This window comes from Macaca thibetana, chromosome 14, assembly GCF_024542745.1.
Source record: "Macaca thibetana thibetana isolate TM-01 chromosome 14, ASM2454274v1, whole genome shotgun sequence".
NCBI classification, from domain to species: Eukaryota; Metazoa; Chordata; class Mammalia; order Primates; family Cercopithecidae; genus Macaca; species Macaca thibetana.
The window spans coordinates 37,022,841-37,039,136 of NC_065591.1; the positions used below are offsets into that span (position 1 = coordinate 37,022,841).

At 33.8% G+C, this 16,296-nt stretch overlaps 1 protein-coding gene across 5 annotated transcripts in view; it reads right to left on the bottom strand.

Annotated features, from left to right (window-relative positions):
• Positions 1-16,296, bottom strand: part of METTL15 (methyltransferase like 15) — a 236,223-nt gene that overhangs the window by 128,093 nt on the left and 91,834 nt on the right. For all 5 annotated transcript variants that reach the window (XM_050755429.1, XM_050755427.1, XM_050755428.1 and 2 more), the window contains one exon: positions 510-646. In XM_050755429.1, the coding sequence (XP_050611386.1) occupies positions 510-646 (137 nt within the window). The remainder of the gene's footprint in view (positions 1-509; positions 647-16,296) is intronic.

Sequence of the window (16,296 nt, forward strand, 5' to 3'; positions counted from 1 at the left end):
TTTAAAAAGTTCTTTAGTTATACATCACTTTTTCTGATAGAAGGGTGGATCACTCTAGATTTATTTGTGAATTTCGGAAAATTCAAAGCAAACAAGTATATTATGTTGATGTATATGTCCCCATGAGTTCTACAGAATTCTCACATACTTATTTACTCTGCTAAATTCTTAGAAATAAACTCATAAAAATGTTTAAAAATTATTTTTTGACTATGAGTTATTGTCAAAATATTATTTGTGGATGGATTCCAAAACATTTTCAGTCTTGTAAGTGGAAGACATTTTTGTATTTCTTTTTATGGATTCAGAAAGGATAACTGAAAAATAGTATTACTTTAAGTGGCACTAAAAATATCACTTACATTAATTATTTTTGGGGAAAAAAATTGAGAAAATATTTAATGGAGTAAAATATAGCCCATGCAAAGCAGAACAAATTTCAAAGTGGTAAGCCAAGCTCTGTAAAATTAAGAACGAAAATCAAATAAATATGCAACGGTATTACTTACGGATACAACTCTGAAAGATGTTCAGCTAATGCATAAGCTGTCGGGTCTCTGTCCAAGGCATACAAAACAATATCTGACTCCTTCTGTAGAATGGCTTTTGTGTGCCCTCCCGAACCAAATGTCATATCTAGAAAAATCTAGCAAACACAGAAAAAGAAAATTACAACTTAGCATAAACAAAACTTATTCTTGACAACTATCTCAATTTCTAGAAGCACACAATGATTTTCAGAGTTGACAGTAAATAGGAAAATAATTACAATGGTTTTGCCTATGGTTGAATTTGTTATAAGTGAGATCTGGCTCAATTATGAGTGATCAGTCTAAAAGAACTGATCAGACTATCAGTAAAATAACCTCTGACACAGACTGGCTAATTCAAGACAAATTTATATTTCTCTCTATAAGGTCAAACTGGTCACACTGTTGTGCCCCCAGCTCTTTAATACTTTCCAGCATCCAGCTGGTAATAACATTTTCAATAGTTTCTCATTTGGAGATGGCTTACAATTAGTGTGACTCATTTTATCTCAATTTCTCTTAATGCTTTCTATGAAAATGATACTCAAGAAGAGAAAAGACAGAGAGATAGAGAGAATAAACATCCATAATAATAAATAGGCACAGGACAAATCAGATAAAATCTTGAAAACTGACAAACTTACAGATTATATCTGTAATAACAAAATAACAAATATGAACTGAGAAGAAAAAAAAAAGCTTTTCAAGTCAAAACACGTAGGGTAAATTCTAGGTTTGACATGAAGTATTTATGTCTTTGGGATCGTTACTTAAAGCTGCAAAATTCCAGTGTCTTTAGCATTTAAAAAGAAAATGAAGAAGAAAAGAAGATACTATCACCACCTGCCTAATTGGTAAGGTAACATATCATTTCTTGTGTAAATCAAAATACTTTTAAGAGTGAAACATTTGCCAGTAATAATTTTGCCAGGACAACAGGATAGGATGTACTTGAGTACATATCACTCAATACTTGGCTCATTCCAGATATACAGTATGGTTAATTGAATCTGAATCTATTTCTTGGCTATTTGGCCACACTCCAAAGAGAAAAGTCATGTCACAGCTGAGCAAGAAACCAGACCTGGATTATAAGAAATACATGTGTGTACTAGTTAGTTGATTGTGACTAGTTTGCAACTCAGGACATTCTCCACATATTCCCTTCAAGTTATGCTCTTAGTTTAATGGGACCTTTCAGCAAACTTCATTGGTGTTATGAAAATAAAAACAATTACTCTAATAATATTGACTACAATGACGAATAACATAAGTCTATTGGCTAGATTTAAAAATACATAAACATACAATTTTCTTAAAGTTCATGTGCATAGTACATAAGAAGGGAAATTCCTGTCATAGATTTGAATATATTTCCCTGCTCTGAATGTTTCCACTTATTTCAGAGACAGTGATCGGAAACTGGGCACGCAATTATGCTTTGATTTTTTGGCTCCTATCTACCATGCTGAGTCCCATCCTCTGATCATGTCCTCATAAAAGTTAGCCTGCTATTAAAAGAATAACATGGAAGAAATCTTCTGATCAAAATTAGAGGATGGACATAAAATAGAAAAAGATGTAAATGTGGTAAAAATGTACAAGCATTGCTTTTTAACACAAATGTTTTAGCGTGACTTAACTTTGTACTTCTATCGCTGTCACCATAAAAGGCATGGCTAAATATATTTTTCACCATTTTAAACAATATCTTTTTATTTTTAGAAACACTTAAATCTCAAGATGAAATAATTTCCTTTGCCAGTAACTTATTTTATACATCTATGAATTGGTAAAATCTTCCACTATACATCACATCAATTTAAAAATTTTAAGAAGTTCAACATAATTTAACCGAAGAATTTTTTCCCAGGCAAAATCATAAACTACTTCCTTGTCATGGTATTAATACCAAGCCTTGCTATAACTCTGGATTTAAACTAAAAGTAGATTAAATAAAACAATTTAGATATGATTACCCTTATTCCAAGACAAGAAAGTCCCAATCAGTATTTAAAGAAAAATCATCATCATTAGCAATATTCTGAAAAATGTGATTATAATTTACATGATTATTTTTAATATATCATGATTATGTCCTTGTAGATGTACTGACAATCAAGAAAGTTTCCACAGGGGGAAAAAAAATCTGTTACTACTAGTTAAGTGTAACACAGAAAGCAAAAAGCAGCAGACAAATGGAATTTGTGAAACTAGAGGTAAAACCCACCATATGTCCTGAGTTAATACGTGATTGGAGCCATCAACTCTCATTTTTACAATTCTAGTATTCATTGTTCATCACATGTAATAGTGACATCTAGGCCTCATGAGCCAACCAGCACTACAATTAAAAAGGGAGCCAATTAGTTTTCGCCTTCCTCTAGGTCACTAACATAAGACCACAGTTTAAAATCTGTATGAGTTGCAAATAAAAAAAGCAACTGGTCAATTTTTGTGGTTAACAAAGAAATGCACAAGAACAAATAAATCTGAATGTTTCAAAGTAACCCTTCTATGGATCTCATCTATACATATATTCCAAATGTATATTTTGTGCTCCAAACATACATGGAACTCTTTCTTTGAAATTACCTGATATAATTTATCCATAAAACAAAACTCACATTTTAATACTAAGTTTATTCTGGTTATTTAACTGACAACCTGTATAACCCTAAACAAAACACTTGAATTCTTTAAGTCTCAATTGTTTCATCTAAGAATAAATGGGAATAAAAGGTACCCCCGTTTATCTCACAGAGATTTATAAAGATTACCTTATGTCATCATTACAATCACGAAGGAGATGTCATTAGATGTTATATATACATTTCACAAACTAAGACTGCACTAAACTAGTAAGTGGCAAATGCAGGAATTGAATAAAGATGAATCTGGGCTTAAAACCTGTGTTCTTTCACACACCTCTCTGTCTTATTAAGTCATAAAGTCTATATCTGCATACTGCTTTATGGTTTACCGAGCATCGATGTTTTCCTACTCCACTAAAAAATGCTCCATGAGGGAATTAGACAACTGGCATTATATCCATTTTTACAAAAAAAAAAAAAAAAAAAAAGGGAAAACTTAGGTGCAGAGAGAAAATGTGACTTGATTAAGATCCTATTACTAGTAAGTGAGGGGAAGTGAACTCTAAACTAGGTCTCGCCAACACTAAATTCTCTGTTCTTTCTGAAGAGTGAAAGAAGAAGAAAAGGCAAAAGTGAAAGAAAGAACAAAAAATGTAAGACATGATTGGGGTTCAGAATCAAAATGAAAGTGAATTAAAGTAAAAAAAATTACAAACCAGAATTTGAGGAAAATGATTCCTGATTTCTACAATCCCCCAACTTTACCTCCAACTTAATATGGCAGCATCAGTGCAAAACAGTAGGTGCTAAGTAATGTGATATAAATAAAGGAGCTCAGTCTCCCAAGGTAACTATGTTAAAGGTAACAATTTTCATTTGTGCATTTGAGTCTAGAAACATTCTTCAAAATATAAGACTCATTACCACAGGACCATATAAAGTAGTTATAATTCAGCTCGAGATGTCCAAGATTTTTAGAGTCATTTAACATCAATGTATTCCTAATATTGCCAATTGATTCATTAATTAATGATGTTATTAATTTTATTATTTAACTCTTTTGCACCATGTTTTTATTTGCTGATCACTCTCCTTTACATTTGAAATAAGAAAACTAATAGGCTAGTTCTTTTAATCAAATGCAACTAAATGTCATTTTATCCCCTATGTTCTTCAAATATGGACAGACACAGACACCATATTTCACAGGTCAAAGGGACATAACAGACTATTCCACCCCCTCCTTTTACTTATGAGGAAACCAAGTCCTGGAGAGGTTACCTGGTAGCTAGTTGGGGCAAAGCTAATAGTAAAATGTAGATCCTATGTCCTTTCTACATCATCTCCTAAAACTTACCCACTGAAATTATATAATCACATTGAAATATAAACAACTGTTTCTTCAAAAAGTTTTCTCTTTCTTAATATGAAGATACATAGGTAAACACTGTTCCTATACAATGATTCTTCCAATACAGTTAAAAACAACCAGTGCTACCAATCTAATTTTTTAAGTCTTTTAATTCAAACCTGTTAATTAAGTCTCCAAGAAAGATAATTATTTTGTATATGGTTTGGTATAAATGTCCACCTATTATCTGTAACGGTTACTGATGAGGACTGACTTACTGACAGGTTACACATTCCAATTTGATTTTGAAATTTAAAAATGATTTTTAAAATCATAGACTCATAGGTGGTTAGAGCAATCAGGACCCATGGAAATAATGCACGTTTAATTCCTTTACTGTACACACTGTTCCACCTTTCTAAAGAATACATAGCTCTATAGTTTCACATCTCTCAAATTTGATATCCTTTAAGACTCATCTCAGACTCCTCTCTGGAGTTGGAGATTGACAGAAATCAAGGCATTGGCCCAAGATCATCTTGCAGAGACTAGATAATTATTTATTTTTTTCAATCCAATCATTCTAATCATTGAAATTTTCACACTGGAACAACACTGTCAAAAATGAACATGAAAACATTTTTAGCCATAAACAGTATGAGGGCGGATCTTCCAATTTCATTTTCCTAATGTTGATTAGTCATTTTCAATCTGTGGAAGATTTTTAATAGTAAGTTCCCATCTTAATTTGGAAACAATATGGCCTGACTTCACTTTAAAACTTCATCCTATGAATATTTTCTGGCAATTGCTAATTTTGAATTTTTAGAATTAAAGTGCTTTTGAAAAAATTTCACTTAAACTTCACCTATTTACAACTAGTTTCATTTTGGAGTACTGAAATGTGAGAAGCGCATGCTTAACTGTATGGATTTTTTTTTTCAGGAGGTAATTAAAAATGTTGGGCATTAATTAATCTGTGTATTTATTGAGCATTCAGTATAGAAGAGACGATAACAGGTAGATATTACATTATAGGCCTTCCAGTCTTGTGAGGGACTTTAGACATGGAAACAAACAGCTATAAGACTAGTTAAAAAAAAAATCAGCAATATAAGAAAGATATACATAACATTCCATAAGGAGTCAAAAACCAGAAATTTATTCCAGTCAGTGGCAAGATGGACTAAACTGGAGGAGGGTACAATTCAACTGATCTTTGAATGCTAAGCAGAACTCACAGTTCATCCTGTCTTCTCATTCTCCCATATACTCCAAACTCAACTGGTTACCAAATCCTGTTGATTTTACCAGATCTTGAATACTTGCACCCCCAGTTTAATTTAGGCCTCCATATTCCCATGCTTTACTATTGAAATAGGCCCACAATTCATACCAATTCCTCTAATTTCACTTCTAATTTTTCTTCCTACACGTTAACAGGCTATCCTATCTTACATAAAATTTTAGCATGTCACATCTGCATTTAAATTCCCTCAATGGCTCTCCAAAGCTACAGGATAGAGTCTAAACTTCTGGGCATAATGGGTAATATTCTTCATATTCTAGCCTTTGCATTTCTTTCCAATATCATCTCCCACTACTCTCAAAAATGAATTTTACAACATATTTTCTAGCCATACAGAATATGTGAAATTGTCAAATATGCCAAGATGTCTCATGTCTTCTCTCCCTTTTTTGCTTTGTCCCATCTTTGTCAAATTTTATTCCCAAACAATTATGACAGTCCTAATATATCCACAGCATTGTTCTAAAAACTAGAAATACAACAGTGGGCCAAAGTAGATATGGTCTCTGGTCTCATATAGTGATCCCCCAGAAATACAAACTACCATCAGAGAATACTATAAACATCTCTATGCAAATAAACTAGAAAATGTAGAAGAAATGGATAAATTCCTGGACACACACACACACCCTCCCAAGACTAAACCAGGAAGAAGTCGAGTCCCTGAACAAACCAACTGCCTCTGAAATTGAGGCAGTAATTAATAGCCTACCAACCAAAAGAAGCCCAAGACCACGTGGGTTCACAGTCAAACTCTACCAGAGGTATAAAGAGGAGCTGGTACCATTCCTTCTGAAGCTATTATAAACAATTGAAAAGTTGGGACTCCTCCCTAACTCATTTTATGAAGCCAGCATCATCCCTGATATCAAAACAAGGCAGAGAAAAGAAAACTTCAGGCCAATATCCCTGATGAACATCGATGATAAAATCCTCAATAAAATACTGGCAAACCGAATCCAGCAGCACATCAAAAAACTTGTCCACCATGATGAAGTTGGCTTCATCCCTGGGATGCAAGGCTGGTTCAACATAATCCATCACATAAACAGAACCAGTGACAAAAACCACATGATTATCTCAATAGATGCACAAAAGGCCTGTGATAAAATTCAACATCCCTTCATGTTAAAAACTCTCAATAAAATGTATTAATGGAACATATCTCAAAATAATAACAGCTATTTATGACAAACCCACAGTAAACATCATATTGAATGGGCAAAAGCTGGAAGCATTCCCTTTGAAAACCAGTACAAGACAACAAGATAAGGATGCCCTCTCTCACCACTCCTATTCAACATAGCATTGGAAGTTCTGCAGGGCAATCAGGCAAGAGAAAGAAATAAAGGGAATTCAAGTAGGAAGAGAGAAAGTCAATTTGTCTCTGTTTGAAGATGACATGATTTTATATTTAGAAAACCCCATCATCCCAGCACCATAACTCAAGCGATAAGCAACTTCAGCAAAGTATGAGCATACAAAATCAATGTGCAAAAATCACAAGCATTCCTTTACACCAACAACAGACAATCAGAGAGCTAAATCATGAATGAACTCCCATTCACAATCATTACAAAGAGAATAAAATACCTAGGAATACAGATAAAAATAATTTCTTAAGGACAAAAAAATATTTAACTGCTCACAATATTACATGGCTGGTAGGGTGTGAGAAAATAGTGAAGACCTGAAGGCTTCCACTAGCGTAAAGCACCCAGATAAGAAAAAAAACAGCTGAATGGGCATCAGGAATGAAGAGTAATAATAACAACTATGTATGTTACATTTATGGAAGCTTTATGACAAGCACAATGCTAAATATTTTATCTGTACCATTCATTCATTTTATACAATGGCATAAAAACACACACATACACACTTTCAGTTAATTCAGTAATTCTCAAAGCTATACTCTGAGGTAAGTCACTATTATTATCATCACTATTTTACAAAGAAAGGGAGGTTTAGGAAGAGTTAAGTAAATTGTTTGAAGTACAGCTAATGAGTGGCAGAGACGGATTTCAAAAACAATTCTGTCTCCTGCCCACCTGCATGAATACCTACTTTGCTTTTTCATAGAGGTAGAATGAATTAGATGTGGTGAGTGGAGAAGTGAAATAAAAAATAATCACAAAGCATGCCATCTGGATAACTTGGAAGATAACAGATACAATTATGCAATTACTATGCGCCAGCACTCACTATGATAAACCCTTTAAAAAGTCAACTTTAGGAGGCCAAGGCAGGTGGATCACCTGAGGTCAGGAGTTTGAGACCAGCCTGACCAACATGGTAAAACCCGTCTCTACTAAAATTACAAAAAATTACCCAGGCATGGTGGTGGGTGCCTGTAATAACAGCTACTCAGGAGGCTGGGGCAGCAGAATCGCTTGCTCCTGGGAGGAGGAGGTTGCAGTGAGCCGAGATCGTGTCATTGCACTCCAGCCTAGGCGACAAGAGCAAGACTCTATCTCAAAAAAAAAAAAAAAAAAAGTCAATTTAATTCTTACAACAACCTGAAAGATGGATAATGTAATCCCATTTTACAGATGAGTATATTGTAGCCACTTACTTCAAAAAACATGACTTGATAGCACAATTAGAGATAGACGCAGAAATAAGCATTTTTTTCCCTCCCAGCTGCCACCTCTCAATTAGTGTTACAGTAGCCAAGAAGCAAATTCTTACTCCAGAAGAGAGAAAATTAAGAGCATTAAAACATATAGGCATATTAAGAGAGAAAATTAGGCATTTTAAAAGAAACCTCTTAAAGAGGTTTAAGAATTTCATGTGGCAATAGAATAATTCTTTATAGTAAACTTGGAACCGTGAAGTGAAGGGATTGCTGGATACAGATTTTGAAGAGAATCTACAAATATAAGAAAAATTGAAATCTACAAATATAAGAGGGCTAACTATAACAGCATTAATCCACAGTAAGATCAAGAAGGTTGGTTTATAACGATGCTTAAAAACACCAAGTTCTAAGTATACTTTAAAAGATCATCCTAATCAAAAACATTGATTCATGTAAAAAACAAAAAATTAAATTAAATTACCTTAACTATATATACAATTCATGGGATTCAGCCTTTGGGAATATTGCACCTCCAAACAAGGTCAACCTGGCACACATTTGACAACAGAGGCACACTCCTTTGACATAATTAGTGAGGTAAATGTTAAGAGAGAGATGAGCTAGTATGACAAGTTTATTTGGATATTTTAAAAAATCACTAAAAAGAGTTCATAATGCCCCTGAAATGTTTGTAATTGCTAAGACAAGCTATTGTTCTATCATTGTGTGCTGAATCACTCAAGACTCTATCACTGACTTCTTTTTTTTTTTTTTAATTTATTTATTATTATTATACTTTAAGTTGTAGGGTACATGTGCATAACGTGCAGGTTTGTTACATATGTATACTTGTGCCATGTTGCTGTGCTGCACCCATCAACTCGTCATTTACATCAGGTATAACTCCCAATGCAATCCCTCCCCCCTCCCCCCTCCCCATGATAGGCCCCGGTGTGTGATGTTCCCCTTCCTGAGTTCGAGTGATCTCATTGTTCAGTTCCCACCTATGAGTGAGAACATGCGGTGTTTGGTTTTCTGTTCTTGTGATAGTTTGCTAAGAATGATGGATTCCAGCTGCATCCAAGTCCCTACAAAGGACTCAAACTCATCCTTTTTTATGGCTGCATAGTATTCCATGGTGTATATGTGCCACATTTTCTTAATCCAATCTGTCACTGATGGACATTTGGGTTGATTCCAAGTCTTTGCTATTGTGAATAGTGCCGCAATAAACATACGTGTGCATGTGTCTTTATAGCAGCATAATTTATAATCCTTTGGGTATATACCCAGTAATGGGATGGCTGGGTCATATGGTACATCTAGTTCTAGATCCTTGAGGAATCGCCATACTGTTTTCCATAATGGTTGAACTAGTTTACAATCCCACCAACAGTGTAAAAGTGTTCCTATTTCTCCACATCCTCTCCAGCACCTGTTGTTTCCTGACTTTTTAATGATTGCCATTCTAACTGGTGTGAGATGGTATCTCATTGTGGTTTTGATTTGCATTTCTCTGATGGCCAGTGATGATGAGCATTTTTTCATGTGTCTGTTGGCTGTATGAATGTCTTCTTTTGAGAAATGTCTGTTCATATCCTTTGCCCACTTTTTGATGGGGTTGTTTGTTTTTTTCTTGTAAATTTGTTTGAGTTCTTTGTAGGTTCTGGATATTAGCCCTTTGTCAGATGAGTAGATTGCAAAAATTTTCTCCCATTCTGTAGGTTGCCTGTTCACTCTGATGGTAGTGTCTTTTGCTGTGCAGAAGCTCTTTAGTTTAATGAGATCCCATTTGTCAATTTTGGCTTTTGCTGTCATTGCTTAACCACATGATTATCTCAATTGATGCAGTAAAGGCTTTTGACAAAATTCAACAGCCCTTCATGCTAAAAACGCTCAATAAATTCGGTATTGATGGAACGTACCTCAAAATAATAAGAGCTATTTATGACAAACCCACAGCCAATATCATACTGAATGGGCAAAAACTGGAAAAATTCCCTTTGAAAACTGGCACAAGACAGGGATGCCCTCTCTCACCACTCCTATTCAACATAGTGTTGGAAGTTCTCGCTAGGGCAATCAGGCAAGAGAAAGAAATCAAGGGTATTCAGTTAGGAAAAGAAGAAGTCAAATTGTCCCTGTTTGCAGATGACATGATTGTATATTTAGAAAACCCCATTGTCTCAGCCCAAAATCTCCTTAAGCTGATAAGCAACTTCAGCAAAGTCTCAGGATACAAAATTAATGTGCAAAAATCACAAGCATTCTTATACACCAGTAACAGACAAACAGAGAGCCAAATCAGGAATGAACTTCCATTCACAATTGCTTCAAAGAGAATCAAATACCTAGGAATCCAACTTACAAGGGATGTAAAGGACCTCTTCAAGGAGAACTACAAACCACTGCTCAGTGAAATAAAAGAGGACACAAACAAATGGAAGAACATACCATGCTCATGGATAGGAAGAATCAATATCGTGAAAATGGCCATACTGCCCAAGGTAATTGATAGATTCAATGCCATCCCCATCAAGCTACCAATGAGTTTCTTCACAGAATTGGAAAAAACTGCTTTAAAAGTTCATATGGAACCAAAAAAGAGCCCGCATCTCCAAGACAATCCTAAGTCAAAAGAACAAAGCTGGAGGCATCACGCTACCTGACTTCAAACTATACTACAAGGCTGCAGTAACCAAAACAGCATGGTACTGGTACCAAAACAGAGAGATAGACCAATGGAACAGAACAGAGTCCTCAGAAATAAGACCACACATCTACAGCCATCTGATCTTTGACAAACCTGAGAGAAACAAGAAATGGGGAAAGGATTCCCTATTTAATAAATGGTGCTGGGAAAATTGGCTAGCCATAAGTAGAAAGCTGAAACTGGATCCTTTCCTTACTCCTTATACGAAAATTAATTCAAGATGGATTAGAGACTTAAATGTTAGACCTAATACCATAAAAATCCTAGAGGAAAACCTAGGTAGTACCATTCAGGACATAGGCATGGGCAAAGATTTCATGTCTATCACTGACTTCTCTAAGGCTTTACATGTTTTTTGTCTAACATGTCCACAACTAGACATCTATCACATTTGATACATTTGTCAGACCTGAAATAAATTAGAACATGTAACTGTAAATACAGAAGTCCAACCTTATAGTTAGCTAACATTTTTTAACAAACATTTCTCCTACCAAACCCCTTGATTTATTATTGTCTTGTGAAGCTCTGTCAAGTATCTGTCTGCTAACACTTACTTTGTTTTATTGGTAACTATTATATGGGCTTATACAAAAGAGAAAAAACTCTCAGAAGCAAATAAAAGTTTTACCACAAACAAAACAATTAATGCATTGCAATAAATTTATACCTTTTCCCATTTTATCAGAAGTATTGGTGTTACTATGATGACTCATTCTGCCTAATTCTGCAAATGTTTCCTCCTGTAGCTTAAATCCTTTCCTATTCCCAAAATAAATCTTTACTTGTCATAAAAGTAAAATTTATTTTCTCTTATTTTAAAGTATGTCCTTCAATTATATTAAATAATTGGAGTATTTATCATTCTTTGTGGTGAATAGCTTTCACTCTTATGTGTAACATAGGATGTATTTAATCATAGTCCAAGTCACGTACAACAAAACTGTCACTTAATCTACCTGCAGATAGAAAGGCTGAACTAACACAAGTAGCTAATCTCAAAAATCTAATTTCACAGAGGTCTCTGTCTGAGAAAATGCCAATCTGTCCGCATCTTTTTTAAAAAGACAAACAGTTTTTATCTACATTATCAAGAAATTCACATAACCCATACTGGAAAAATGCCAATGAACATACTAACTACTAAGAATGCTGGAGAGGTACTTTCTTTTAAGAATTATTAAATATGTAGATTGTTTATAGCATTTGGAAAAACAATGTGAAAACAAAGAAATACTGAGTTCTTTGGTCAATGTGTTCAGCAAATGCTCTTTTCAAAATAAATTTTTTTGGCACAAGTCATTTGAGGGATGGCAGTTTCAACATGGTTCTAATAATTAAATTCTTCTCATAAGCAATAATTAAATTAAAATGAATGATGGTAAGATTTTCTATGATTTGGCCTCCAAGTAACATTAATTTTACACAAATCAAAGCAAATCAATACATACAAGTGTTGGTGTACAACTCAGAGCGTCTATGCGTGCATGTGCAAGCATGCATGTATATGAACATGCTTATGCATGTGTAATTATGTATACGCACATATGTGCATATTGCAGGGAGAAATAGAAACTTACATATTCCTGAAAATATTTAAACATGTGACTTCAGATAGCACAAGTTTCAGACAGAGAACAGGGTACATTATACCACCAGGAAATCCCTGTTAGGCAAGTTACTTAACTTCTCTGAGTCTCAGTTTCCTCGTGTGTAAATGGACCATCCTAGTCCACATCACCAGGTTATTGGGATATGCAAATAAGACAATACACATGAAGGAAATCTGAAAAAAGTAGTGTCATATAAATAAATAATATTATTACATGGATTTTAATCAAGAAAATAATTATTCACAAAGGCCTAAATTCCAAAAAATTTTATCTAAATCCTAAAGTAATTTAGCAATACAAAATATATTTTATGGTTTCTGAATTTGAATAAACAGTAATAGAACCTTTGGTTGGCAGAAGGTTTTTTAAAAAGCAGACTCTTGATAACACATTTCCAGCAGGAGAAATTTTGAAGAACTTAAAATTCAATAAAAATTACCATTGTATGCCCTATGGCAAAATTAGTCCAACTATGCTGCATTTCTTAAAACTAAGAAAACAACTGTGAATTAACTTTCATTTAAGCCCAAATTGAAAAAAAAAAAAAAAAAACAGATGATCTTTTAAATGCTTTTTAAAACTATATTTTCAAAATGTAAATATTATTGCTTTTCTTTCTCAGATACTAATACTTAAAAGATTTTATAAAATTTCATCACACCACTAATCATAGTTTGGAATTTGTAAACAACTCCATGGAGGGACAATGAATTGAACTATAGGCCAATTTAACTACATTAGTACTCTGACTTATTACTAGAAACAGGCATTTGAAATATCTCAATTTTTTACTGACCAGAAAGACTTTATACAACTTTCAAAGTGGCCAGTTGACTTAAATGAAGTAATATTCATACAAAGATCAATTAATTATTTTAACAGTAAAATTGTTTGTTCTCATGTCAGTTTTCTCCTTTTTTAAAAAAAAAAAAAAGTCTTTCTTAGGAGGGAGTCAAACTGTTTCTGTTTGCCAATGATATGATCTTATACACAGAAAAACCTAAAGTATCCTTCAAAAGATCCCTAGATTTGATAAATGAATTTGGTAAAGTCTCAGGTTACAAAATCAATGTATATACATCAGCAGCACTGCTGTATGTCAATAAGCTGAGAATTAAATGAAGAACTCAATCCCTTTTATAACAGCTACAAAAAAACAAAAACAAAGAAACTTAATAATATATTAACCAAGGAGGTGAAATATCTCTACAAAGTGAACTACAAAACACTGCTGAAAGAAATCATAGATGACACAAACAAATGGAAATACATCCTACATTCATGGATTGGAAGAATCAATATCATGAACATGACCATATTGCCCAAAGCAATCTATATATAAATGCAACTGCTATCAAAATACTAATGTCATTCATCATAGAATTAGAAAAAACAATCCTAAAATTCATATGGAGCCAATAAAGAGCCCGAATTGTCAAAGCAATCCTAAACAAAAAGAACATATTTAGAGGCAACACATTACTTGAATTTCAATTATATTATAAGGCTACAGTAACCAAAACAGCATGATATTGGTGTAAAAGTAGAAACACAGACCACTGGAACAGAATAGAGAACCCGGATGTCAGGCCAAGTATTTAACAACCAACTGATCTTCAACTAAGCAGACAAAACATAAACTGGGGAAAGGGACACCCTATTCAAGAAATGGTGTTGTGAAAATTGGATAGCCACATGTTGAAAAATGAAACTGGATCCCTATTTCATTTCAAATCAACTCAAGATAGATTCAAGACTTAAATCTAAGACCTGAAACCATAAAAATTCTAGAAGAAAACCTAAGAAAAATTCCTCTGGACATCAGCCTAGGCAAAGAATTTATACCGAAGAATCCAAAAGTAAATGCAACAAAAGCAACAATAAATAAATGAGACCTAACTAAACTAAAATGCTTCTGCACAGCAAAAGAAAAAATCATCAGAGCAAATAGACAACCTACAGAATGAGAGAAAATATGTGCAAACTATGCATCCAACAAAGGAATAACATCCAGATTCCACATAGAACTCAAACAAATCGGCAAGAAAAAAAAATCCCATTAAAAAGCAGCCAAATATCATGAATAGATTATTTCTCAAAAGAAGATATACAAATGGGCAAAAAACATAGAAAAAAATGCTCAACATCACTAATCATCAAGGAAATGCAAATTAAAATCACAATGAGATACCACCTTACCTCAGCCAGAATAGCATTACTATAAAGTCAAAAAACAATAGATGCTAGTGTGAATGTGTGGAAAAGGGAAAACTTACACACTGCTGGTGGAAATGTAAATTAGTATAACCCCTATGGAAAACAGTATGGAGATTTCTCAAAGAAGTAAAAGTAGATCTATCATTCAATGCAGCAATCCTAACACTGGGTATCTACCTAAAGGAAAAGAAGTCATTGTATCAAAACAATACCCACAAAAAGCATACCTACATGTATATGTTTATTGCAATACAATTCACAATTGCAAAGATATGGAATCAACTTAAATGCTCATCAACCAAAGAGTGGATAAAGAAAATGAGGTATATACACCACTCAACCAAAAAAATGAAGAAAAAAATGTCTTTTGCAGCAACTTGGATGGAACTGGAGACCATTATTCTAAGTAAAGTAACTGCAGAATGGAAAACCAAATACTCCATGTTCTCTCTTATAAAGGGAGATAAGCTATGGGTGCATAAAGGCAGACAGAGTGGTATAACAAACACTGGAAACTCAGCAGACAGAGGTTAGGAGGGCGGTGAGGGTTGAAAAAAAAACCTACTGGGGCACAAGGTACACTACCTGGGTGATGGGTACACTAAACTCTGAGACTTCACCACTATACAATTCATCCACATAGACAAAAACCACTTGTACCCCTAAAGCTAGTGAAATATATTTTTTTTAATCTTTCTTTCTGACAGTGGTCAAAAAATTTATCTTTTATTTTTTCTTTTTCAACAAAGATATATTTTCCTTATTAAAAAATGTATTTGTCTCTATGAAGTTAAACTCATCTACATATGTCATCATGCTTGGTCACGAGAGAGAGAGAGAGAGAGAAAAGAAAAACCATCAAAGGAAGTAAAGTCACTGAAATAGGGCACTATGCAGTAAGTTAACGGACAGAGCTATTTTGGAGATTGGGAAAAGGAATCAAATAAAACATAAAAGGATTGCAAACCGGTATTGTGGGCAACCTTGAATGAAATACATAACCCTAAGGAAAAAGATTCAAGTAGGAAACAACCTTACAATAGAAAAATAGAAAGAATACATTAGGGATAATTAATGTGTAGGATTTAAATGTCAAACTAAAGAGTCTGGACTTTAATTTACAGCCAATATTCTTTAGAGATCTAGTGCCAAGGGGAGTGATATAATTTGAATGAAATGAAACATAAAAACTTGAACAGGAGACACAGTTATAGCAATTTTTTATATTGGATTTATTTTTTCTCAGTCATCCTGAAAATAGCTAATGATATGATTTTCAGTATATAGAGATAAACCTTTGGAGATGTCAATTTGTTGAGATCACAGTTCTAACAGTATATAATCAATTATGGAATGGGGGTGGAAGGTGATATGGTTTGGACCTGTGT